This window comes from Chelon labrosus (genome assembly GCF_963514085.1).
Source record: "Chelon labrosus genome assembly, chromosome: 12".
NCBI lineage: Eukaryota > Metazoa > Chordata > Actinopteri > Mugiliformes > Mugilidae > Chelon > Chelon labrosus.
In genome coordinates this window covers 18,403,457-18,430,382 of record NC_140345.1, presented here as the reverse complement: position 1 = coordinate 18,430,382, position 26,926 = coordinate 18,403,457, and the positions used below count along the sequence as shown (strand labels likewise).

General features: G+C 42.7%; 3 protein-coding genes across 4 annotated transcripts; 1 reads left to right on the top strand and 2 right to left on the bottom strand.

Annotated features, from left to right (window-relative positions):
* Nucleotides 1-3,138: 3,138 nt before the first annotated feature.
* On the bottom strand, nucleotides 3,139-7,993 carry elovl4a (ELOVL fatty acid elongase 4a; the record flags this gene model as incomplete). Its single annotated transcript, XM_084556671.1, has 6 exons — nucleotides 3,139-4,237; nucleotides 4,336-4,463; nucleotides 5,157-5,328; nucleotides 5,818-5,898; nucleotides 6,861-7,048; nucleotides 7,927-7,993. The coding sequence occupies 6 exons, from the start codon at nucleotides 7,991-7,993 to the stop codon at nucleotides 3,911-3,913; spliced, it is 963 nt and encodes a 320-aa protein (XP_084412797.1). The 3' UTR covers nucleotides 3,139-3,910.
* A 2,509-nt stretch (nucleotides 7,994-10,502) lies between these two features.
* prelid3a (PRELI domain containing 3A) lies at nucleotides 10,503-14,680 on the top strand. Of its 2 annotated transcripts, XM_084556486.1 has the most exons (7): nucleotides 10,503-11,082; nucleotides 11,436-11,604; nucleotides 12,360-12,449; nucleotides 12,634-12,704; nucleotides 12,855-12,957; nucleotides 13,188-13,264; nucleotides 13,383-14,680. In XM_084556486.1, exons 1-6 carry the CDS (start codon nucleotides 11,051-11,053, stop codon nucleotides 13,257-13,259), a joined length of 537 nt encoding a protein of 178 aa, XP_084412612.1. In that variant the 5' UTR covers nucleotides 10,503-11,050; the 3' UTR covers nucleotides 13,260-13,264; nucleotides 13,383-14,680. The 2 variants fall into 2 exon arrangements, with proteins under 2 accessions (XP_084412612.1, XP_084412613.1); XM_084556487.1 differs by lacking the exon at nucleotides 13,188-13,264.
* Nucleotides 14,681-16,843: 2,163 nt separating this feature from the next.
* On the bottom strand, nucleotides 16,844-22,476 carry fbxo32 (F-box protein 32). Its single transcript, XM_084556305.1, has 9 exons — nucleotides 22,208-22,476; nucleotides 21,597-21,718; nucleotides 21,280-21,329; nucleotides 21,058-21,150; nucleotides 18,752-18,845; nucleotides 17,960-18,144; nucleotides 17,669-17,851; nucleotides 17,141-17,284; nucleotides 16,844-17,037 (listed from the first exon to the last, which is right to left on the bottom strand). The coding sequence occupies exons 1-9, from the start codon at nucleotides 22,318-22,320 to the stop codon at nucleotides 16,948-16,950; spliced, it is 1,074 nt and encodes a 357-aa protein (XP_084412431.1). The 5' UTR covers nucleotides 22,321-22,476; the 3' UTR covers nucleotides 16,844-16,947.
* Nucleotides 22,477-26,926: the final 4,450 nt, after the last annotated feature.

Sequence of the window (26,926 nt, the reverse complement as noted above, 5' to 3'; positions counted from 1 at the left end):
TAGCAAAGTGTTTCTCAACAAACTACGCAAGCACAAACACACAACACCTCCACCCCCTAGTCCACCCGCCCACGCGCGCGCACACACACACACACACACACACACACACATCATCTCTAAAACCCCTGTTTAATAGTTTATCGCACTGGTTCCCTCTCCCACTTAGACCCCAGCTGATTCCAACTGAGGAAGATGGAGGAGGGGGATGAGCGGTTGGGGTTGGGAGCGGTTTGGGAGGGTGAGTGAGTCGGGGTGGGGGTGGGGACGGGGCTGCTGTGTACAGTTACCATGGAAACCTTTGTCTAAACTCGTCAAAATGGGAGGAGAGTTTGACAAGGATTGAGCAGAGACATAAATTATAATTTAGAATGGGTTTGTTTTTTGTCTACTGGTGGTGGTTAGCGTTATGGTTATTTTTAAGCACATTAGATGCGCAATACATGATTTAAGACGTGACGGATGTGACCCCACCCTTTACTGGAACCACCCATCTATACTGCTGTACTAAATATACTAGTCCCTTTTATGAATGTTAGAAGACAAACGCATGAAATGAAATGATGCAAGCAGTGTTGTAATATTGTTCTCTGCCTCATTGGTATCACCAAGTAGCTCCAGTTGTCAGATTAAAGTTGTATTCCCTCCCTTCTGAAAAAGACAATCTGAGCTGACTCCCAAAAGATTAACTAGCCGGAGGATAGTGCTTACTATTGTAAACTTTAATAACGTTCAAGGAGTATCTCGAGAACCTGAAGATCAACTTCCACACTCTGTGGTCGTGACGGTTGCTGACCAACAAATCATTAAACAAGTTGTGTGAGTAAAAGTGTCAAGAAGCAAAATGTAGAAGTAAAAATGCAAATCCAGCATTTCAATATGATGTTCTAACTCTGGGCTTCGGGACATCTTATAATGATGATATACACCAATCAGCCATAACATTAAAACCACTGACAGGAGAAGTAAATAACACTGACCATCTTGTGATAATGCAATGTTCTGCTGGCAAACTTTTCATATGGATGTTACTTAGACATGTACCACCCACCTAGACCAGACCGGTCACCCCCACCCCATAGCAATGACACAGGCACTCACACAGAAACGGTTTAGGAACAACTCAAACAAACATGAAATACAGCGCAAGGTGTTGACCGGGCCTCCAAATTCACTAGATCCCAAACTAATCAAGCGGAACAAACCTGATCCACAGAGGCCCCTCTCCTCAATCCATAGGACCCAAAGGCCCCCCACTAACAATATTCTGTTGCCAGGCACCACAGGACACCCTCAGAAGACCCATGTCCATTCTCTGATGAGTCAGAACTGTTTTGGAGGCACAAGGGAGACCTAGGAAGGTTATGCAGGTTATAATGTTATGCCTGATTGGTGTATGGTAATGCAGCTCAAAACCTGGGAAGCGAAGGTTATTGCTCACAAAAGTCTATTAAAACTTTGGAGTGATTATATTCTTCTCCTCATATTATAAAACCCCAACAGAGTTCTCCAACTTGAGGAGAAGTCTATTAAAACTTTGGAGTGATTATATTCTTGGAGTGATTATATTCTTCTCCTCATATTATAAAACCATGAATCCATAATTACAGAAGTTGGTCTAAAACGTGAGGAACATAGTGAGGAACATAGGAACATAGTGAACCTATTTTTATATAGTATAGTGAACCTATACTTTGCCATCATGTGATTGTGGTGCCCTCTAGTGTTGGAAACCTGGCAACCAAGCTATTCTTGCAACAATTCATTAATTCGTCTTCTGTGAAGGGTCGCGGGGGTGCTGGAGCCTATCCCAGCTGTCATCAGGCGAGAGGCGGGGTACATCCTGGACAGGTCGCCAGTCTATCGCAGGTCTAACACAGAGAGACAGACAACCACTACCCGGAGACACAGAAAGGCCCAGGATTCAAACCCAGAGCCTTCTTGCTGTGAGGCATCAGTGCTAATCACCAGGCCACTGTGCCGCCCTCTTGCAACAATAAAGAATGTAATTAATAAATGATGCCCATGTCAAAGACATAATAAGAAATTTACTGCACCGTGAAGTATACAGCAAAAAGAGGAACAGAGGACAGCATTTGAACAGGCATTCAGTTTAATTTAATCAGAAGACAGTTCAAAGTTATGATATTAAAAAAAGAGGGGAGGGGGGACAAAAGTCCAAAGCTAGCAAGCTGGGAGCATATTCAAATGCGCCGTGTACAAAATATCACAATGTAATATGTACAACGCAAAAGAAGACAAATACACAGATAAGCACTCTCAGCTAGATGGAAATCAGCATTTACATTAAAATAAATTAGCAATAAACTGATAAATAACATCAAAATGCATTGCTTGATGGATTACATGAAGCAGAATTTGCTGATATAGAGCTGATCTTTGATTTATACTCTATATAGTTCAGGCAGAGCAATAGTGGTATAACATACATAGTCACTATAGAGGTTCACTCACTCTGTTTGTATAGAAATCATAACCTTTATCTCTTTTCTTTTTTTCCCCCAAAATTTTCCCCTGATAAATTTACATTCAAGCCAGCTCAGGACATGAATTAAGCGTAGATGCAAATAGATATTTGACTGAATATGTGACGATATAAAGAAAACAGTTAACAGGATTTAAAAAAAAAGAAAAAAAAAACCAAAAGAAAGAAAAGTGGCTGTAAGCTAGCTCTGAGTTCTCCGTAAATACAAAAGGGAGGCCCAGAACGCCACTGTCACCACGTCTTTGTTCGGCACACGACATTTTCACCAGCAATCTAAGACAAACGACGACTTTATTATAAAAAAGACAGGTAAACATCGGCAAAGACAAAACTCCACCCGCTTCGCTGTCAGAGAGGGGAACATTGAGATAAGCATCAGATACATCATGTCTCTGGATAATATTTATTACATTTCATCACATGACATACAAGTAGGGATATAGAAAATGAGTTATGGTTGCTTGCCGAAATAGAAAATAATCAAAATTTTCAACCCAATGTGAGCTAAAGTTGATGATTATTCCGTCTTAAAATAGCAATCGAGCAATACCACACAAGTCTCAAAGGGGTGGAAATTTATATTTTCTACTTCTATGCACACCTTATTTCTGGTTGGTGTTATTTTCGTTCTTTTGTATATCACTGGATGACAGCTCCGAGGACAGAGTCCACATCCCTGAATAAATAAATAATAATAAATAAAGACAAAGGATAATTGCAGAGGTGTCAGCGTGAGCAGACGGGAGCTGTAAAACTCGCGTAACATCAACAATAGCTTGAATAAGTTGAGGACAAAAAAAATAAACAAAATGACATGATAGTGTACATTACTGTTAGTTTTATATCTGTACAGGCGAACAACAACAAAATAATACAGCCGAATATAAACTGACATGTTTGTGCGTGTGTTATGATGTGTATTCCCGTCTCAATACAGCAGTGTTTGCTATTAACAACAGTGTGTAATCTTTTTTTTTTCTAAGCAGCCCAGGTGCGTTTAATGTAGCTCTCCCAGCGTGCCAAACAGGCCGGGTAAACTATTGTTTTCTCTTCAGGCTCAGTTTTTAGTTGACCATTTTTAAACCAGCTCCACAGCACTTGGCACCACAATAAAGAGAAGGAATACAAACGTCTATCCCATACCAGACACTATTGTGTTTTTTGGGGTATTTCTGATAATGGTCATCTTGAACTTTTACACCTCTAACTAACTGAACGATCCTCTCTAAACAAAGGCCTGTCTCTTATTTTATCTACAACAGATCATGGCTTAAATAAACACATCACGCCTGAACTCATCCATCCGTCTAAATCAACCTCAAATTAAGTCTTTCACGTTTTAGGACTATCAACCTAGTAGCCAAAGCAAGTCTCTACCTCACCCGAATCTCTCTGGCTCCTCTCCGTCTAATCTCTTTTAGCCCGTCCTTTCCTCTTTCTCCTCCCAGAGTTTTCCTGGGGCTTCTCCTCTTTGCTCCCTGCCAGCAGTGCTCCGTTGGCGGCTTTGCTGAGCCCGTTGAGGGTGCCGTTCGAGAGAGCCTTGCTCGCTTTGGAGGAAGAGGAGGCGTCGCGTCGAGAGGGCTGCTGGCGGCGGTAGGTCTGGTAGTAGAAGTTGCCGAACAGGACGATGAAGGTGATGGCGTAGCAGATGAGGGAGTAGTGCATCCAGTGGGGGAAGTCACAGTTGACATAGAGCGACAAGGCGGTGTGGCCGATAGTGACGTGGAACTGAATCTGAGACGCAAAGAGAGAGGAAAAGTCGCATTTTTTTGCACTGCTTAATGGTTTCCCAGATTTTTTCCCCAAATTGCTGTCAGAGTAAAATATCTTACCATCTGGATGATGGTCAAGTACTTCTTCCACCACAGGTACTTTTGAATCTTAGGTCCACAGGAGGCCAGGCCATAATACAGATACATCAGGACATGGATCATTGCATTCATGTGTGCGCCGAAGAATGCTGCAAGTAGGAGAAAACAAAGTAAGTATTGCCATGTTAGCATTAGCATTGAGCTGAAAAAGGCTACTGGTTAATATAGCCTAGTTAACAAAGCTGCTAGCACAAAGGTTTATGTATACACATGTACATTCAACAGTACTGAGACACATTTGACAAAATTTGACAAGAAATTAGAAAATCATGCACTGGGATGAGGCAATTTTCATTTGCAAGCTGCTTTTATACTCGTGGGAAATAAGAAATCCTTCCTGTAACTGTTGGTGGAAAACCATGTAATATGAGTATTATATTTAGTGATACATGTAAGGGGGTTAATAGCCTCATTAACTCGCTAGGAAATTGGGTAAAGAGCACAACCATTTTAAATTCAACACTGAATATAGGGCTTAACTAGCCTGGAAGCCAGCCTGAACTTCCCCCGCGCACAAATATTTTGTGGGGGGAAGCTGGTCTGGAGTTGCTCCATTGGGAACTGATTATGCTCTGGAATATGTGCTTGGAGTTGAATTTGTTTGCAGAAGAATGGTTCTGATTAGTTGAGGGCTATCCAGTTGCACACCCCATAATGAAATCCCAAACTCACGATAATAGACTCATACTCTCATGAGAATTGTAATTGAGTCTGGCTACACCAAGCTAAGGCCTACCTACACCAACAGGAACAGGTTTAATCCATGACGTTGAGCTACTCACACTGTCCTCCTGCCACCCATTTGATGCCGATCCACCAGAGCGTGAACATGGTGCAGTGGTGGTAGACGTGCAGGAAGGTAACCTGGTTGAATTTTTTCCTCAGGATGAAAAACACCGTGTCCAGATATTCAATACCCTTAGAGATGAAATACCACCACAGAGCTCCTGCCACCTGTCACAGACAGCACATGAATGGGGAATGCAGGGATAGGAACACATGAAAAAAAAAAACAGCAACACTGGATTAACATTTCTAACCATATAATGAGAGGTGCTTCTCTTCTACTCTCATTTTCAACATTTTAACTTCAGGGTCACCTGAGACCGACTTCCTCCTCCTGGTGTCTGTGTCTAGCATGTAACTACGTCATGGAGCAGCAGGAACCAAGGCGAAACTGAACACCATCTCCCAGCTAACACTTTTTCTGATAACAGGACCACGGTTCAAATTAATGGAAACTGATCATGTTTCTAAATCCACTTAAGAGTAAAGCGTCCCTGGCAGGCTGACAGGGATTATTTTTTCTAACTTGTAAAAGTTGTGTTTTGTCTCTTCCAGAAAACGAATAACTTCATACACGTGAATAGTAAGAAATAAGTTACGTGACAGGTGAGATAAGAGAGTTCGTGTCTGTGTCCGAGTCTAACTGCAAACACTTACCCTGACTTCATTGGGGTCCTCTGAATAGTCCACAGGTTGACAGATGTAACTGTATCGTGCCGCCCGTGCAGCCATAAACAGCTGAAAAGCAAGACAGAATCTCTTTTGAACCATTGTTTTAAAGTGGGAAAGACATGAAGTGAGAGTGACAGGAAGGAGGCAAAGGGCTGAGCACACTTGTAATTAGGTTAGTCTGAACCTGCGACTGCGACCGTTAGATACTCATTTGGGAGGATCATTATGATTGGAATATGAGTATAATTTAATCTGTTTTCCAGAATTTTACTAAACACAACACATACAAGTGTCTCTGCCATCTAGTTCCACCGAGTCTTCATGACTAGACCGACATTAACACCCAAAATACATCAGAGGGAAACTGCAGACTTAGACCTACTTTGCACAAGCAGCATTATCAATTAAAGAACAACAAAATTATTATTTTTTTGTGACAGAAAGTTGATCTGGAACCACTCCACTGGGAACTGGTCATGCTCCGGACAAAACCTGCCGGGCCAGTCACATCATTTGGGCGGGCTTTATGCGGTGAGACATAGAACAGTAACGGTGACATAGTCTTACACGTCATCTAAGCACCGTAGGGTTGAATTTGTTTACAAGAAAATGGCTCTGATTGGTTGTAGGACTATCGAATTGGAGAGCTATTGTTTTTCTCCGTAATGATCGAAGCACGCCTCATAATGAAATCCAAATGGAGTGTTTTCTGACCGACCCTCTGGACTTGATTACCTCGCAGTTCAAAGCAGATTCAAGAGCTGAAAATGTTCTCTACGACAACTAAGTTATGGTCAAAGTCCGTCCAGAAGTGCAGACCTAACAACGACTAGTCACTACTTGCATATCAGCTCATGTTAAACATTTTTTGGCAGAGGTGTTACAGGCTACTGACTTTGCTTTGCTGTACGTGCACAGATTCTATTGTAAATACTAAAGTACATCTGGAGGACTGTTTGGGAGGACCCATCAATAAATAGACTTCCACAGGTTCAACTAGTTTTTGGAACATCTAAATAGCAACCTACCTCTTTAAAGATGAAGAAGTTGAGGAAGACCATGCTGAAGTTGTACACAATGAGGGTTTTGCGTAGCTGGAAGGGCTCTCTGTTCTTCATGTATTTGGGCCCCAGCCAGAGGAAGAGCAGGTAGGAGGTGCTGATGGCCAGCGTGGGCAGGGGGTTGTCCATCAGAGGCCATTTCTCCACGCGCTTGTCTGCGGGACAGATGTTCTCAGAGCGTTACATAAATATTCTTAACGCGCGCACGGCGCTGACACAGTGTGGGTTCAGTGTCAGTTTATTTTAAGGGGAGCACAGTTCAACTATAGGGTGCTGAGTGGGAGTGCAGATAAGAGATGTTATAGAGATCAGTTCAATTGTTTAATGGCGGACTTGGAGGAAAGTCTGCGCGTTATGATTCTTGAAATGGTTGAATCATCCGACTTGCAGTGACTGAATGAGGAGCAAGACATGTTTCGCCTTTAACCAGTTATACTGTATAATTTACTTTATTGCAGCATGTCTGTGCTGAAACATACACTCACTTACCAGTTCATTAGGTACACTAGTGAAAACAAATGCGTTTTAATATTACAGCCCTGCACTAAATCCTGTCTTCATGAGGGTTATGGTGTTCAGCATTGCTTTAAAATAGCTGAGAGAGCTGTTGATTCAATTGTGTTTTCCTTAAGGAGGCTGTGGTTTGTCGCACTATTGAAACGTATTGTGCTGTACTGACACATGTTTCTGTTATTTTGTGGACTACACTAAATAACAGAAACACTTTTGTGTTTAATTCAATCTAGCTTAACAGCACCACAAACTGCATCCTCCAAAATGATCAAACAGTTGAATTACCACCTTTCTGTTCCAGTTTCAGAACAAACTGAATATTATAGCAGTCATGGAGCAAAGATTCAGGACTGTTACATTAGAAGGCATTCATCTGCACAAGTGTACTGTTAAGTGAGTATATGCACATGCACTCACAAGAAAACATGTCTTTACTCATAAAACAAGTTCTCAGATTTCAGTTCCTCAGACATACTGTCGACTTTGCTTTTGGGCACATGCACCGATTTGAGAGTATTACCTGCAATAGTTAGGGTCCATTTGTAGAACTCTATGGTGTCATTAATTAAATGTGTGACAATCTCCATGGCTGTGGCGGATGACCTGAAATCAAAGAGACAAGTGTGAAAGTGGAGGCCTTCGATGTCCCACTGGAGCTAAATCCATCATCCACTGAGTCAGAGTGGTCCCATCTTCAGTCAGATCAACAAACCCTGCTTACTTCTGTCTATACATCATGTTACACATAATTTTACAGTCTCTAAAGAGTACTATCAAAGACCAGGGACAACAGGAGGCCAGTTGTGGGCCTATAGGAGTCTGTGGTCCCGTGAGGCCTCGACAGATAGGCTATAGGCTCCATTGCGCACAAAGGCTGGGAACGCCGACCGGCAGAGCGCATGTGTCAGCAGATTTTTGGCTTGAACGCGACCAACCAGCCAACCTGGCGAGTCTTACAATAAGAGGAGGGATTGCCTTCTGCCCCACTTTCACGTTAAAGCGGGTCCTCTTAAAGAAACAGATTAATAAGCAGCAGCAGAGCACAGACAGTCGCACGGTGTGATTGAATGATCCTAAAATGATACCCTCCTCCTCCCTCCTCCCTCTCCCTCTCCCTCTCCCCCCAGCCCAGAGCGGATCAAGCGCTGCTGCAGCATCTGCCATCGTCCTGCATGCACTCAACGAAATAAAAGAAAAAACTGTTATGACAATAAAACATTCATCAGTGTCGGAATAAACACTGCACCGCAAATATTATACGATTGACAAGTTGTGCTAATATATTTCTGTTATGAGCTATAAAGAAGACCTGATTTGAATGGCGAATTTGGGTTCTGCGGCACGCACCCCGGCCTTCAACACACAACCTGCACGAGCATGATTAAAAATCTAACAGATCTAAGAGATTTTTATTCAGCCTGAGCTCTTTTCGTCTCTGAGCTAACGTTTTAAATGAAATCTAGGCTATAGGTGGTGTCCACCTCAACGCTGCATGCATCATAGACCGTAATGTCGACATTTGGCTCGTCTTCCCCTCGAATAAGGATGCTCATCACCTTACCGTGTCGGGGCTCTAAAAAATCCGCCTGTTATGACATTCAATGCAAGGTCAAGCAACCTGCGGTATTCCGCTCCCTAATCGACTAGTCGGGTTTTATAAGAGCTGATGGTTTGTTCCGTGTCCAGAGTGAAATCAACGGGCCGCTGTAGGAACGGCGATGGCACGAATTTCTCGTTAAGGGTACATACTAGTCTCCACTGCGCGTCTGCTCCAGTCAATTGCTCCTCAGATCCAGGGAACGCGAGCGTCCACGCGAACAGAATATGCCTCGCATTTCCGGCCAGACTTTCAAAATAATAAAAGTAGGAGAGCTTTGTTCATTTTCATCATGGCGCAGTTGAAAGACAGAATAGAAAGCCCTGATTAGACCAACAACAACAAAAAGCCAAACAGTTTCTGTAAAAGCATTAACAACTAAAACAGCAAAAACAAAAAATACAAACACAGGAAGACTGATGTATAAGGCATGCTTGGAACAGCTCATAATTATAATCCTATAACATAAACTGCAAAACACAAACCAAAGTGGTGCAGTGGGCCAGATGTCACTGCTATGTGGGTGTCTTTCATTGTGGGACATTTTTCAGCCCATCCCTGCCCACCCAACTATTTGATTGGCCCATATGCAACTTCCAACTGAGTGGTCCCAGTCCAATTTAAGTTGGTCTGGCTCAAATAGTCCTGAGTCACTAGTGATTATCCTGTTTTATGAACAAAATATCCAAAGACCCTCGTCTTCACTGTTTAGGCAACTTTATTCATTTGGGTTGGATTTTTTTTTTTACAGGGAATACTTCTATTATAATATTGTGCAACACTGTTTGTATCTAATCCATGTATTAGAATTACATTTTTTATATACTATTATTGTAAAATTCTGACTTACTTAATACAATAGGCATACGCTGTAGTAGACCCAGCAGACATCAGCAGTACTACTACTGCTAATATGCAAAATTTATAAATTACTCTAGTTCACTTCAGGGCTTTAAAAACATGTAACGTTTAGATGAGAAACTTTACATGTTACTTTGAGCAGAAGAAAACTTCTACCTGACGTTCATTTCACCTAAGCAGTTGGCCTCATTGTTTCTCGTTCTAGTGTAATATTTTTCTTGTCGTGGCCTAGTATATACAGTCAATGGTCGTGGCACGCTTTTATTTGCAAATAGTACGACTCTAATTCCGGTCTCGTTCAGGGTGTCTCTGCGCCGCTTGATGCAGCCCCGCTCTGTCTCTGCTTCTCGTCGGATGGCTGGGAGGGGGGATAGCCAGGGGAGGGGGGGCGATGGAAAAGATGCTACGAGCATGCGCACAAATGGAGGCGGATGCAGCAGTACAGAGAAACCTGCTGCGTCAAGTTAGCCGCACACAACGAGGGCTAGACAGGAAGAGCTGTGGACATGTGGATAGTAAACGTACACTTGAAAAAGAGATAAGAGCAAAGTCTGTTTTAAAAGCGATTAATGAACACTAAATAAACAAAACAGATAAATGTTCTGGTTCAGGGTGTTATATTAGGAAAGTGTGTGGTATTAGGGCAGTTTTGGTCCTTGGTAATTACACGACAAAGGTGCTCAGTTTATTGTCAAAGAGAAAAAATACACTTCTGAAATCCTCGCCTTATTCTGTGCAATGTTTACAAAACCTTTACAACTTTATGAGATGTTGCAAAGAATGAAGGCAGGCGTTTTCAATTGTAAAAAGTCAACAGGGGTTTTATTTTGAAAGTCTCAACCGGAACCTAGTGTCTCAGTCTGTCTAACCTGACACACGTTGCCTCTGCCGCTGCACCGGCTTCTCTCTCGTCCTAGCCATTTGTTCTATCTACGCACAAATAGCTTGTTTATTATCTGCCTGTTGTCGCAGTGAGTCGGGGGTCAGCAGGACGTTTTTCGCAGACGTCAATATGCCGAGAAAGGTGGAGACGTGTCCCCTGGACTCACTTGAGTGATGTTCCCATCACAGGCCCTGTTCTCTTATTACCGGAGCCCGTGCCTCATATGATAATGGTCCGGTGAGATGCAGTCAAGGATCACGAGCGGTTTTTCTCAGCGATAAGGAAAAGACTGTCCCTTGAAAAATGAAGATTTGGAGCACGGAACATGTTTTCAGGTTGCTGGCTATCTACTTTATTATGTAAAATATATATATATATTAAAAAGAAGCAGTCTGTGCTGGTCTGTCATTGTAGGGTCAGGTTGTTATGACCTGTTTCCGGTTTGTAAATTTCCCCTGATCTATATTAAAATCTTAATGACTAATGTTTAGTTTCTAAATGAGTATGATCTCTGACCATGTCCTCAAATACTCCCTGTCTGGGATGAACGTTAGAAACAAAGCTACTCAAGTTACATTTTGTACCAGAGAAACACCCAGTGGAAGGTTTTAATGGCTGTAATAAAGTTTATATTAATAATTTTTTTATTATTAATGATATGTTATTTTTGTACCTGCTTTGCATGCAGTTACCCGTGGGAGACAGTCATCAAGGCTGCCATGAGGAAGTACCCCAACCCCATGAACCCCAATGTGGTCGGGGTGGACGTGCTGGACCGCAGTCTGGACACGGAGGGACGCCTTCACAGCCACAGGCTCCTCAGCACAGAGTGGGGCCTGCCGGGAATCGTACGAACGGTCAGTCATCGGCCACAACATTAAAACCACTGACAGGAGAAGTAAATAACACTGACCATCTCGTGACAATATAATGTTGTGCTGGGAAACCTTTGGACCTGGCATTCATGTGGATGTTACTTAGACATGTAGCACCCACCTAGACCAGACCAGGCACCCCCACCCAATAGCAATGACGCTCCTTGATGGCAGCAGCCATCCCCAGCAGGATGCAGCCTGACACAGGAACACACACAAAAACAGTTTAGGAACAACTAAAAAAAAGAACAGCACAAAGTGTTGACCTGGCCTCCAAATTCACAAGATCCCAAACTGATCAAGTATCTGAGGGATGCACTGGAACAAGACTGATCCACAGAGGCCCCCATAGCACCCAAAGGGCCCCACTAACAACATTCTGATGCCAGACACCACAGGACACCCTCAGAAGACCCATGTCCATTCTCTGATTAGTCACAACTGTTTTGGAGGCACAAGAAAGACCTACACAATATTAAGAAGGGGGGTCATAATGTTATGCCTGATTGGTGTATATATATACACAGTTAGGTCTATATATGTTTGGACACATTTTAGCATTATGGGTTGAATATGAGCTTAAGGTGCAGGTGTGGTGCATGGCATTTACTGATGCACAAAACATACTGTGAGTATTCTGCAATGGTTTAGTCAATCCCCCGACCTGGCCCCTGGCCGTTTACGTGTCTTCCTTTATATTGGTTTGGTTTAGCGTGTTTATTCATTTCTGTTTGTAGATTCTTGGAACCAGCCACACGCAGACCTACGTGAAGGAGCATTCAATAGTCGACCCAGACGAGAAGAAAATGGAGCTGTGTTCAACAAATGTAAGCTCATGCCGACCCCACACCGACTGAAAATCAGCCTCCGCTGTCCGACGAACTGTGACACTGAATAAATCAGCATGCATTCACATGCGCTTTCCTGCGTCGCCGGTTTCTGTGTCTGTTTCCTAACGTTCAGTGTAAACATCCCATTAATGAGGACATCTAAATAGTTCTTTACTTACAGATTACTCTCACCAACTTCATATCAGTGGATGAGAGGCTTCTTTACAGGCCACACCCAGACAACCCTGAGGTGTAAGTACATTTTTTGCATCTCATTTGTGAACGCATCTTTGTTTAGAGCCTGTTTTCATAACTCGTCACAGAGAGATAGGAACCAGTGTGAGCAAGATATTGTGTTCTTGCAAGTACACAATGATCATGTTTTCTCTCTTTCTCTCTCAGTACTGTCCTGACTCAGGAAGCCATCATTACAGTGAAGGGAGTCAGTCTGAGCAGTTACCTGGAGGGAATGATGGCCAGGAGAATGTCTGCTAACGCCAGGAAGGTAATGCACAAAATAAATAAAAAGACAGTACATCTGTTTGCATGCAGAGTACACCAGATGATGAACTCTTCAGATAATTAAAATATCGCTGATGATTTCTTTGCATGTCCTCTAAGTGGCGCTCTGTTCATTTCTTCACCTTTACATGTTCACCTGCCTGTGCTTGGATATGACCTCTGTCTCTTCTTTTCTTCTTGAATCTTCTCTTCTTTCTCTGTGTGAACCTGTAGGGTTGGGATGCTATTGAGTGGATCATTCAGAACTCTGAAAGAGAGAACGTACCTCTCTGTGACATTTACTAACTCTGGTAACGCTTCCCTTTTTCTTTCCTTCCGTCTTTTAAGATTAGGAAAAGAATACTTCCCTTTTTTTCAGTCTGAAAACTACGACTCTTTCATTTCGTGCATATTTGTTTGCACACACAGGAATCCTTTCCTTTGGCTACACCTGATGAACCACTGGGGATTCCTTAGCATCTCCGGATGCTCTGCAGGTGGTGCTCACGCCGTCAGAGAGGATTTGTTGACCCCCCCCATTCCCTCGTCCCCACGCCGCCTCTCTATACATGCACTAGAGGAACAGAACTGTCTGCCAAAGTTGAATGAATGGTTATCAGAACGTGTTAGAGTAGCACTGATGCCAAGTCTGGTAGATCTGGCTCATTGCTAAGTCACTGATCATTAGCCCGTTAACTGTTTAAACAAGCTGCAAGTGCAGGCGAAGCAGAGACTTGCATCAGCTTTACCAGCCTGCCAGACTTCACTGGCTTATAGTATTGCTACACCAGAATTTACTTTGATCTTATGCCATATCATCGGTTTACAAGGATTGAGAAGGAGGCTACAGTGACACAGACATGCACAAACTTTTTATTTTTTTTTAAACCAAGGTAGCGTACAACATTATTAATATGCAACCAACTTTCTAACTTTATTTGAACTAATGTCATTCTTCTCTAATGTCAAACACTGGGAACAGAAAGATGGTACCGCTGTGTGTTGCAAGGGGAACAAACTGTAGATATGTCTGCATGACAGTAGTAGTTAAAATGGAGGGAGATTATTAAAGGCGGGAATATTTAGATCACGTCGTTTCTCTCAAGAGAAACGGGAATGTACCTCTAACATCGGCTCCTTCGTCCCACTCTCAAGGCAACGATGCACCGGCAACTTTTTTTTGATGCGACACCGACGGGAAGCTCGAAACCAGCAGATCTGTAAACGTGTAAACATTTATTTGAGCTTTAAAACGATGCCTGTGCGTTGTTGCCTTGGCAACAGTGTCATGCCTTTTTGCCGTCACGCACACCATGCTTCCAAATGCCCGAAGAAGCTACCAGTACTGTACGTGCAATGCAGCGGTGGGAGAAGCACACTGTGTCTTAACGTGCTAATTCATACTTCTGGGAAAAGGATTAACATTTGTATAGATATTATTTATTTAAAATACATTGTGTAAATTTCTGACATTGCTTATATTCAGTGTGTTGTGTAAAAATGAGTTGTTTTTTTATTTTGATTTCAACATTTTGTGTTACTGGGACAATTAAAACAATTGTTTGAAAAAAAAAAAAAAAAGTGAGCAGTGTTTTTTGTCGGCGCTCGTTGATTTACAGTGAAAGTGGCGCTTCGGGATAGTGACATCACTATGTCCATGGCTGAGGTGCCTGGAGACGAGCACCTGTGGCTGCCCTCTGCTCCAAGTGTGCTCACCTGGATGGGTTAAATGCAGAGAACAAATTCCTTGTTAGTGTGTACAAATACAATTCAAATGAAAATGATTTGACTTTATATTATACAGCAGGCCTGCAAACTTGAGACCTGGACCCTGGGGTTCTTTGGTTAAAAGTTGCTGAACGAAAGAAAAAAAACACTGTCATCCCTCACGTGGCTGTAGTATCAGAGGTTTTCAATACACACACAATCCCTGGACATGCTGAGGCAGAAACTTCTTCACCCCACAAAGACAAAACACAGAGGAAAGAGCAACAATGACGTTCAGTGCAGTGAGGAATGCACAGACAAAACAACCCCTTCACAGGCTCAGCCCTGGAGAAACAGCTCGTCGGGTCACGATTCCGCAGTCCACCTACACCTGAAGGACAAGGGGCACTCTTTGGAGGACAACAACATGCACATTTTAGCCAGAGAAGACGGATGGTTTTCAAGAGGAGTGAAGTAAAAACTGGAAAACCCCTCTCTCAACATTGGCGGCGGACTGAGTGATCCCTTCTCAACCACTTACTACACAGTCTGTCCCCAGAAAGTCTCACTTCCATTCACACCTCGAGTCAGGGGTTTCTGTCCATTAACAGGACATTAGTGTACAATCATTGGAAGAAAAAAAAAGACTGAAACACAACAAATTCCTCCAGTTACAGTCAAGTCAACACACTATAATCATGTGAGTTTGCTAATAAAAACCTAAACTCCCCACCACTCATTTAGAACTTAATGGATGAATGGTGCAACATCTTCTGGAAGACCCAAACATGTCCAATCTTCTTTCAGCTTTTCCACATATACATGACCTGGATGGCTGAGAATCTTCACTGACACATTTGTTTGTGTGAGTGAAGGACTCTCAGCTATGGACAGTGATGAAAACTCTGCAGAAAAACATGATGGTCGAGTGAGCAGGTGCACTAAAATGACCTTAAATACCTACATTTTTTTTTCTTTTTAAGCATTACATTGTAGTTCGTCATTTGTCCAAAAGAGGGCACAGGTTTGCCATAATCTACATTACAGCACCTGCTCTCTTCCTGCAAGAAGTCCACAAAGGCTTTAGGCTCTCAATAAAGTGTCATAACTGATGGCAGAGGTAATGTCATTTTATTTTATTTCTTCATCAGAACATAAACAGAATGCATTGCATAGCATGTACATAGTCCCTCACTGTCTGAGCAGTGAACCTCGGAGTCAAACTGCACCTTTACACTGATAGTTGTGACTCCTTCAAACCCAAGTGGGCAAGTTGAACCATCTGCGGAAATCCCAATAAATAAATAAGTAAACACAATCAGCTCAGTGTCTATTTAAAAAAAAAAAAAAAAAAAAAAGAAGATCATGCAGGAGGCTATAGAAAAAAATAGGACGTTTCAAACAGCTGACTTTGGTGTGAGAGTGTCAAAGCTTCTGGAAATAACCTGAAAGCATTGCAAACTAGGTATTGGTTGTACCTGTACTGTTTCAAGTTTTTATGATAAAAGGCACACGCCACTGTTGTACTGACTTTGAATACAATCTTTGGTAATATTGCACTCAAGTGCTGCTGCAAACAAACACACCATAAAAAAAATGGATACATATATCAACTCAATATAAAAGTGAAAAAGAACAACGCAAAAATAGAAAAGATACCGCGGTGTGTCAACATGTCTAAGAATCCTCACAAACGACTGATTAATCACCGACTCTCGCTTACGTTCCTTTTCTCTTTATAGGTGCCGCAGAAACTCAAGACGTGCCTTTATCCGTCTCTATTGTGTCAGTACTGCATCTGGACATTAAATCACACTGCACCTCCCCCATGTGAGCAGGCCTTGTAATATCGCACTGAATAAATCCCAATTTTAAACAAATTACTTCCCATGCTGTAAGGAACAAACACAAGGTGTGAAAAGAACAATTTACATTCTCCAAATTGGGAAAAAAACAAGTGCAAAAATGTAGGTCAAGAGGTGAGTTCACTTTGGAGGTGCAATAAAAAAAAAAAAAAAAGCCATATATTCCCTTTTTCCTCTCCTCCATCCATAGCCCGATAGTTTCTACATAACTTTTGCTCTACGTCACATTCACACGCTTTCAGGAGCCTTTGTGTTCGCTCAAAATAAACTCGATTGCATAATTGTCCCCCTGCTTGAGCCCCCCCCCCACCTCCCCTCCTCCAGTCACTAAATATACATCCAAGGAATTGATGGTGGTATTAAACAAAAACAATACATCTATGTACAATAACAGTATTTACAGTGTGGATTCAGGGCGGGGATCAGAAGTTGAAAAGGTCGATAAAGTCTTGAGGGGAGAGGGGCATGGTGCAGCTCTCTGCGTTGTTGGCTGTGCAGGGATGGTCTGTGTCCTGAAAAAATAAATAAATAAATAAATAAACAAAAACAGATGTTAGCATTTCAGCACAGCTTCACTAGTTTCATATCTGCTTCAAACGAGCTCAAATGTCGTACCTTCCAGCAAAGGATGTGGCAGTGTGTGCAGAAGTGCAGGGTGTCGCTGTACTGCTCTCTGTGAGGATAGCAGCGGCTCAGCTTAAAGTACATTTTTTTCCACTCCAGGTGACCTTTATCTGACACTATCAGGCGCTTACGGATCTGGAGAAGAAGAAAACAGACTTTAAAGATATGACCCAGGGAGAGAAAAATATCCACTACAATGATAGCTTTCTTGATCATTTCTTTTGGGCCACATTCTCTACTACACACACACACACGTTCATCCAAAAGCCTTAATGGATAGGGGTTTTCCTCCAAACAAAAACAACTTCTAACCCCATCACCCTGTAAAAAAGCTTCTGCGGTTTATACAGCCTCACTCCCTTATCAAGTGCACGCTTTTAAGCGCAAGGCTCACTGTGATATCTCTCCTGTTTATCAGAGATGCTTAACCTCATTATTTAACTGCCTATACTGTGTATGCCGCCTGAACTTGTTTGCGTACATTATTATCTCCACTCACATATATTCCTTCCTACTTGCCTGTCTGTCTGTGAAGTGGTACTGGCAGAGTCTCTTCCACAGCAGCCGGTCCTCAGCAAGGGCCCCCAGCTCAGGACACACTTGGCCCAGGCTGACCAGGTCCCTGCCATCTGTAAGACGCTGCATGATGTTCAGCTGCAGACTGGCCGGCAGGTCAGTCAGAGACATGCCCGTGGATTTGGGCTGAAGGAGAGAGGGGCCGGGGAAACAGCCGTGAATATTACAGGAAATTATTAATTTGCACCTCAGAGCCCCTCTCCAGTGTCTCCTGTATTGTGTGTAGACGCTTACCCTGTTGATCTGGATGTTGTCCAGCTGCTGCTGCCACTGCATGATGTTCTCCATGCGGTGCACCCAGATGTTGATGTTCCCCACCAGTACAGACTTGCCCATGTCCTGGACAAGACCACACAGCGAGAGGTACAGGGTCTGCAGCAGCTCTTTGATGGGACGGACGTTCTGCTGGTCATTGAGGACTGTGGAGAATTAATGAAACACCCCGATTATTGATTATTACAAGGATGACCTGATGTTTGAAACGGGGCAGATTAGCAGCTACGAGAAAAGCAGGCAGGGACACAGTAAAATATTTACTGTGAATCGTCAAAAAAAAAAAAAAACACACTATTAAACTAAATGTTTTGGAGTGGCTGCGCTGTCCCCCCTGTTACGTTCATAATATTTGGCAAAAATGTTTCATAAGGCCACCTAAACAACCTGAATCTCTGTTTAGTGCAGGGAACATTTAGTTTACACTGTGGCTTGCAGAGGGATCTGGTGTGTGTCAGTGTTTTTCACTGAGCTATTAAAACACTAAATTCAATCCCACAGCCTTCTTTAGGTGTCACCAAGGCTAATTTCCTCACCCACTGTTGCAAACAACACAGCAGGAATGTACATTATTTGAATGTATACCTTTCAGAAATAATAGTCTAATACACTTGATACTTAAACCATCAAAGAAAAGCAAATGTGTACGATAAGAGCAGGAAAACAAAAGCCTTAGACGCACACGAGACAATAACCGAGGGGAAAACTGGTGGAGGGAATGAAAAAGAGCAAGAGAAGAGCGACAGGGCTCACCTTTCTGTACCACTCTCTCCAGAATATTCATGTAGTTTTTCTGCGCCACTCCGCTGAGCGAGGGGAGCTGGGACTTGGCGATAAGCTCCAGGAGCTAAAGCCGAGAAAGAAAAGAAAGAAACACAACATAAATTTCACCCTGTCTGCTGTCCAGACTCTCTGTCCCATTGCCTCATTACTTCCATGTTTCTTATGCTGCATTCTTGCAAAAGGCACTTGCCCCCTTCAAAATAAATGTCGTCAAGAACAAATTTGGAGACGTTCCACCGGGTCATTACTCTCCCCTGACGCTGGGCCCAGTCAGCTTGTAACAGCATTCTTGGCTCTGATCGCCCTCGATCTGAGAGTCTTTACACGCAGAAGCTACTGGAAAGGTGCTGGACGGCGGCCCAGGTCGCCAACAACATCATCCTCCACAAACAAGCTTTTAATCATTTGACTCCCGATCTTCGTGTCATGTGAATAAGCTGAATCATTTGACAGAGTGCGTGCACTTGAGTGTCTACGTGAGAAATGGTTGTGTGTGCGTTCGTATGTCTGCGCAGTTGTTGCCGTTGGCTGGCGCACAAGCGGCGGGTAGCAGCGCGGCATGTCTGGCACGAACAAGAGGGCCGTGACATCATGGAGAAACTGAAGTTGCTCAACTGTGACCTCAGCATGTGACCTTCGTCATTGTACCACTTCTGAACATCTTCTGAAGAACTTTCTGGTAAAACAGGAAAATGCTCTAAGTTAAGTTAGAGGAGGCTTAAAAGTAAAAACTATTAAATCGAATACTGTACTGACAAATCCTACATAAAAAGATGGTGAGTTTGTGGTCTTAAGAAAACCAACTTTGAACTAAATTACTTCTCTCCTTCATCCTCAACCTGGCTGTCAGCTTTGCCAATTTTAAGCTTCCCCACTCTCTCCTGGCTGATCCCCCCCTCCCCCTCGCCCGCCAATTCTTTCTTGCTCCATTCCTAAAACCTAATCCTATGCCCTTCTCCTTTTAGCAGCTCATCAAGTGCTCCTCTCTTTGTAGAGCAGCCGGGCAGAACAATGTGCGTTTCCGTATCTACTTTTAGCCCCCCACTGTTCACTAAACTGCAGCTCATAGCATGCAGCTCACACTTTTCCACACCAGAATTAGCAGCAGCGGTTCTCCTCTACGCTAGCCCTGCTTTTGAAATAATTATAAAATCGCCAACTGCTTCTCCTTGGAATGACCTCAGTCCACGTTTCCGCTCTGAGAAAAGACATGACCACTTGTTGTCCCTCTGTGGAAGAATCTGATCTGTGTAACTGAGACTGAGAGTTAAATGAACCCGCAAATGCCGTCAGACACGACCAGTGGGGAGCGGTGACCGAGGACACCGTGTCCAGACTGGACGCTAGTGTTACACAGCCGCATTGTTCTTTGGGCTTACCACGCTACTCTGCACTCGTTAGGTGGAGCCCTGCGCTAAAAAAGGCAGAACCCAGACTCCAACAGAGATGCAAACAAACTTATCTGTTAAAACAAAACAACTCTTAACTCTTTTGTATTCCGACATCTCTGGTTTATTAGTTTAAAGAGTTTATAAAAACAGTGACTTAATGGATGGTACTCTAATGATATTAAATACTGTGCCAGTAGATGAGTGGCAAGAGACAGAAGACAAAAAAAGGACAAGAGGCAACACGAGAGAGAGGGGGGAGTTGTATCACCTGACAACCACCAGGTCTGGTTTCATAAACTCCTGTCCGGTGGTCGCACCTCACCGCACAGCTGTCACCCCCCTCCCTCCACGTGCACTCCCCCGCCTCACCCCGACCAGAACAACCACATGTAGGCTTCAGCTCACATGGGAGCACATGCGGAAGAGCTGGTGTCCAGTAGTGATGTCGTTTTGATGTAAATTCAACCAATTGCTTCGTCGATTGATATCCCATTGCATTATTGATACTGATTTCCTTTGAGAGGACGTTTTTCGCTGAGCCATGTGGCATCCCTATTGTACCAGTTGAAATTTCAGACACATTATAAGTGAATAACAAATACGAATCTTAATGTAATTATGGTTTTAATTTAACTTAGTGCTGCTAAAGTGTATTAGCAATCACATTACGGTCAACACGCGCTCCCTCCCCGAGTCAGTATCATCACCACTGGGAGACTCCTGTCTGCAAAGTATTGATAAGAGCCCAGCAAAGGCCTACACACCCTCTTAACCTTAACCCTTTCCCTGCCACTGACAAAAACATCCAATAACAACAACAAGGAGGAAGACAAACAAGAAGAGACAGTAGAACCTGGAAAGAGAGAAAGGGAGACGAAAACTCACCCTGACAACGTAATTAAATCTCCTCGTGTCGTTGATGGCGCTGCAGAAATCCAAGCGGTTGAAGGCCTCTCCCAGCGTACAATATCCGTGGCGCTGGAGGAATTTAATTATCAGGGTATTAGATTGCAATCCTCGGCAGGAGTATAGAGTTTTCTCGGCGTGTTTACATTAGCAATGATGATGTGAAAAGTTGATGTGAAACTAAATGAGGCGCTCGCTTACCTCCTTGGTGCTTCCTTTATGAACGTAAATCCACTTTTCCCTGTGGAAATCTGTGAGAAAGCAGAGTGTTTATGTGAGTGGCCGGCTCTCATTAAGCAGCTTATTAGCGCTGTAACAAATGCGAACGCACGCATCACAAATAAGAGTGGGCATAGTTATTGAACTAGAGTTTATGAAATGCTGGAGTCGTAAACAATGTTAATAAGAAGAGTTGGTCTCTTGAACGTTGCACAACATCCTTGGAAAGTTTCCTGTGCTAGTCTGGATAGGCTACTTAACTTTATTACGTTTACAACACGATTTAAAATATTACTCACAGGGGACCTTGGAGTTGTTGTTCATTAGGTCTTTCTTCCTCTTCTTGGCAGCCATGTCATAGCTGAGCGAGAGCAGCAGGTTCTCCTTGTTGAAACAATCCTCCTGCTCCACTTTGCAGAAGCTGTAAAAAACAAAACAACAACAAAAAAAAAAAAAAAAAAAACAAGGACACATTCATTTAAAAGAATAACTTGAAGGCAGAGAGTATAGTTTATCATATGCACTACTTTTTATGCTCTTTCAGTTTCTGTTTTTTTATGTAGAAAGAGCTCAAGCACCAAAACAAACAGGCCATGTTTTAATGCAGGCTCTTCCTTGTTAGGAGGGAGCGTACTCATGTTGGAAAGTGGATAGACGTTTCTTAATCCCCTCACTTGTTGTTAGGTTATTAATAGCTCAGTGATTAACCTCGAAAAGAAACATGGCAACCAGAAAAACAACAAGACACCGTGGTTAATGGTGTGAGTCTTTGTTCGCAGCGCTTTCTTCAAAACTTCGCCGTCTCCTCCTCCTCCTCCTCCTCCTTCTCTTTGTTTTTTTTTCCTCCCTCCATCTTCCTCTAACTTAAGAGCAATGGCGCATTTAAGAGCTGCGCATTTTAATGACCAACCTCTGCACGGAGACGTTGTTGTTTTTGTCGTCTGCCGTTGTCTTCTTCCATCCTTCTTCGGTTTTAACCCAACTCTGACCCGGTGACCTCCAGTCCTGTCCGAGAAAAGGCATCCTGGAGTCTTTTAATATATATGTATATATGTTTATATATCAGGAAGTAGTCCCCGCTCGAGTTACTATGCGTCCCTTCTTCTTCTTCTTCTTCTTCTTCTGCTCGTTTTCTTCAATGTGTTTCTAATCTACTGTTGACATTGCGCAGCTCCTCTTTATATCCTCCAGCTCAGAACCCGGAAACGCACGAGAACCGCCCACTTTGGAAACTTCCCTGTAGCACGTGGCTTTGTTTATCAACTTGAGCGTTGCAAAACTTCTCGGAGGAAGGAGCGGAGGGATCACAACTTTTCACGACACGGGATTGACACCGAAGAAGTTCATTTGAAAATAATTGTTAACGGATATGAATCACTGAAAAAGGCGCTTTTTAAAAAACGTGAAACGGCCTTGAAGGCGATTATGTAACAGTTGCCAGGGCTGGAAAGTACATTTACTCAAGTACTGTAGGCTACTCACCTCAGAAGTAGGACTACCTGTACTTGAGTATTTCATTTTATTGGCCAAAACCTGAATACATTTTTACTTTAGGTTGATTTTATTATCATTATAGATTAAGGTCTCTGTATTTAGTTCCGTGGATGATTAATATTTTTACACTGCTACTTTTATTTACTTAAATAAGTAAAATTAAATGATCTGAAATCCCTACCACTGGCTGTGGCGGTATAAGGCAAAACTTAAGGAGACTATACACTAAGAGTTGCCTCACTACTGTTTTTGTAATGCATTGATGCTGAGGAAAAACACTTGCCAGGAAGTGTTTTCAGTCCCAGTTTATCACTACAGGTTTTACGGCATAAATAAAAAAAAGAAAAAGACAGAAACATTCAGATCTCCCAGCAACGTGGCAGTAATGTCCCCAGATTCTTAGTTACTCCTTGTATTATAAATAGATTGAGATGTCCTTTACATCGCTGCAGGGTATTGGGTTGCACTGTGGATTGTGCAGGAGTGTGTGTCTGTGTGCGTCTGCTGACTGGCAGATAATGTGTAACTAATCCCATCCAGACCACTGGGTCACATCCTATCAGCTTAATTAAACATGCGACATTATTACACACTTTCTGGGAAACAAATCTCATTTTTTATAGCTTTAATAGCCGTTCTCGTGTCATTTAAACGTTCATAGGCGGAGATGAGGTCAACTGCCCGCTTTGTTGCTTTTGTCATCAGCATTCAATACAAAAAAAAATGAATAACAAAAGCGATCAGTACGGAAGTGGTTTTAATGTCTCACCAGAGCACACCTCGCTCTGATCAGTGAGCTCATGTACGTCCACTTCCTAAAAATCCTCCCACGCGACGCACACTTTGTTTCAGTTGTTGTCTTTGCAAAATACTGCCATGTTGCTATGTTGTCTTTGTGTGCCTGTATCTACACCCATGTGAGTGACTGCTCACATATCCGTCTGCAGTGAGGCAGTGAGGGGTGCGAGAAGGGGCGAGAAGGGATTTTCTTGGTCCTCATAATTCACGACACACTATACAATCAGCAAAACATGTCAGCAGCTGCACATGGTGCGCAACAAGTGTGCTTTTCTTCCGAGAACTATCAGACCGGTGTTTCAGCGTCTCGTCTCGTGCTCGTGTTGGGACACATTTGGTCTTGTGTAGCAGGAGCAGTTCTGCAGATGAAGTGGTTTTTGATTTACTTATTTTGTCTTCATTTATTTGCCTTGGCATAAGTATCTCTTGTTCATCAGTGACTTCATATTTGCCAGTACCACATGATTCACTCAGACCTTACAGCGCTAGCTCATTAAACTTTTCAAACAGGTGTATCTGAAGCGTCATGCCTGACACTTTAATGAAACACCCTGATATATCCAAAAGGTCATGTAGCTCTGCACACACTCTGTGTTATAAAATCTCTTAACGAGACATCACATGAGAATATATGATGGGGCATCGTAGGTAGATGTGAACTGTTCACAACTTACAATTGCAGCCACTGCAGAAGTGACTTAAAATAACTCAACACTTCCTCATGTGGGTAACCAAACAGAGTGCAGTGGTGTATCAAAAGTGGAACTTCAACACTGAGAATGTATTTCAGTGCAAACTGCAGTTGTCCCTGTTGTCTGATTAAGTCTATTTGTAGAGTAGACCGAACACCAGCATGACACGGAAAGTCCCAGCAAGTGCTCGGTCAGCTGGTGACTGGCTGACCGAGGATGAAGCTATGACCTATGACTAACATTTAGTTTATTCATGACTAACAATGCTGAATCAGATGTATAAAGTGTTGCACCAGACAGCAGTAAGTACGTTAACAAGAGAAAAGAAGAAGTCCTATTTTTTTTAACTTTCTAGAAGTTGTGGATGTACAGGTTTCCTTTTCACTATCTTAATTCAGACTGAAATTTCACAGCACCTACTGTGTGGATTGCTGTGAAATTGTTTACTACCCTTCACTGTCCCTGAAGAATTAGTCCAGCTGCTTCTTGGCTGACTTTGTAGCTTGGACCACGACTAGGTTTTACCTTATAAATTGAAATACCTTAAAAATATTTAAGGAATGTATGTTTATGCTCCCAAGATGGTGTGTCCTAATGATTTTGATGATCCCCTAACTACCCCAAATCCTATAATGTACTCAGTGTTTAGTTCTAAGTAGCACATTTTGACGCACTTACATGCCATACTCATACTGTCACAGAGGGTGACATTAGCACTATGCTGAAATCACCTAATGTGCTGAAAGCATTAGAGAGCCGGCACTGATGTAAGCCCTCATGCTTGTTTACACTGACACATATACAGCATGTGTGTGTCCATGCAGCGTGTAGTAGGTACTCTGTGTATTTTTCCGAAATATAACTCTGCCAATATTTTTAAGGACTCACAAGACATCAAATTAGAGAATGTTTTGAAAGGTTATTAGGGAACGCATACACTGCCTCTCTCTCTCTCTCTTCCATCTATCATCTCTGTTTTTGTTGTGATGTTGTGGCCAGACCTGACAGCTGCTCAGTCCTGCTTGACCCTCTAAAAACCTTAATGACAAACACACACACACATACACACACACACACACACAACATACAGAGTTACACAAACATACACCTGTTGCTGCTCCTCCTGGATGAGTTTCATCACTCGCTCAGATTTTCTGTTGTGAAATCCTTCTCATCAGTTTCTCTCTCCCTCTCTCTCTCTCTAGTCTCCTCTCACATCTGCCAGCTTGCATGGCAACCGACAGCGCCAAATGCCTCACGTGGTGTAACATTCGCCCTCTTGTTTGTTTCTCAAAATAACGTCAGATCACCTATAGTTTTTCCAGCGCCCTCCACCTTTTCTCAACCTCCCCCCCGCCTACTCCACCCACCGTCCCTTGGACTCCATTTGTTGGAACTGTAACCTCTGACCCAGTGACTTCTGGTTTCAAAGAAAAGCCCATGAAGTCACATGTTGCACCCTCTGCTCACATCATGTTTACTCCATATGAAAAGCTGACCCAAGTCACTGATGAATGAATTCATGCTATCACTCCATCTGTTGCTGATGGGTTTGATTGAAATCTGTCACATTTGAAAAATATCTGAAACAATTGTGCTTTCAGGACCACCAAACTAAATCACCAGTGATGTTCTGCTCAGGAGGATACGGCTAAATCTGGATTTGATATCTCCCATTTCCCCTGGTAATCCAAAAGATTTCTGCAACGAACAAAACCTCATGTCAGCCTGTCGAGACTTAATTTTACCTGTCACAGCTGGAGCAAGTGATTTGTTTCTGCTGGATTATAGTTAGACCGTGGCTTTTCTATATCTCTAGCCTCTCCGTACATGCTGGACGGGAGCCTGTCTGGACATGTAGAGGTCCTGCGTGAACAGGAGCATGAGGGGGGGTCAAACGGACACATGATGAGGCATACGGGACACATGTGCTGCTCAGATTTCGTTCTCTGTCAGCACTGCTACAACATGCTGTACCAAAAGGGAGATTTAGAGAGGTCACATGTATTGGTCTGGCACTTTATTTTCAAGGTAGAAAAACAAACAAACAGAAAACAACAGTACAAAACATTAGTAAAGATTTTTTAAATGTTTTTCAGGAAGCATTAGGTTTATGTAGGAACGTCACTATTATGTCAGCATATAGTTACTATATACTACTTAATGTGTATAGCTGTGCATTATATAATACTAATAGGTACAAAATAAAGACATGCAAAAAATATATATACGTTATAAGCAATTCATTTAAGTTATACATTTCATTATAATTTTCCAAGGAAGCAGCAGACAATCGTCCAAAAGTTCTCCAGACACATCAGCAGGTTCAGACCTAAGAGCTGAACATGGCTTTGACTCGCACCAAACAGTACACAGCCCCCAGGATTTAAACATGACAAGTGAAATCTTGTGATTTAGAGCAGACCAAAAATAGCACTTTACCCTTTGTGAAGTCAGACAGGTTAAGAACAGGCTGTGCAGCCTGTTTGTTAAAGCAGTTGATTTGCAATGAAGGGCCTGTGTATGTATCTGTGTGATTTAATCAAAAGGTAATGAATGACGGTATTATTTTATCTTGTTTTCATAGGTTTGGGTGTTAAATAAAAGCATGGAAACGTCATGGAATAAGCAAAAGTGTTCAGGCA

Excerpts from the sequence above, each read along its gene's own strand:
- prelid3a (XM_084556486.1), top strand. The coding sequence starts at position 11,051 with ATGAAGATTTGGAGCACGGAACATGTTTTCAG. Across the intron at positions 11,083-11,435 it reads AGCACGGAACATGTTTTCAG|TTACCCGTGGGAGACAGTCA; the intron begins GTTGCTGGCTAT and ends CTTTGCATGCAG. Across the intron at positions 12,705-12,854 it reads CACCCAGACAACCCTGAGGT|TACTGTCCTGACTCAGGAAG; the intron begins GTAAGTACATTT and ends TTTCTCTCTCAG.
- fbxo32 (XM_084556305.1), bottom strand. The coding sequence starts at position 22,320 with ATGCCTTTTCTCGGACAGGACTGGAGGTCACCGGGTCAGAGTTGGGTT. Across the intron at positions 21,151-21,279 it reads ATAAAGGAAGCACCAAGGAG|CGCCACGGATATTGTACGCT; the intron begins GTAAGCGAGCGC and ends AAATTCCTCCAG. Across the intron at positions 17,852-17,959 it reads ACAACATCCAGATCAACAGG|CCCAAATCCACGGGCATGTC; the intron begins GTAAGCGTCTAC and ends TCTCTCCTTCAG.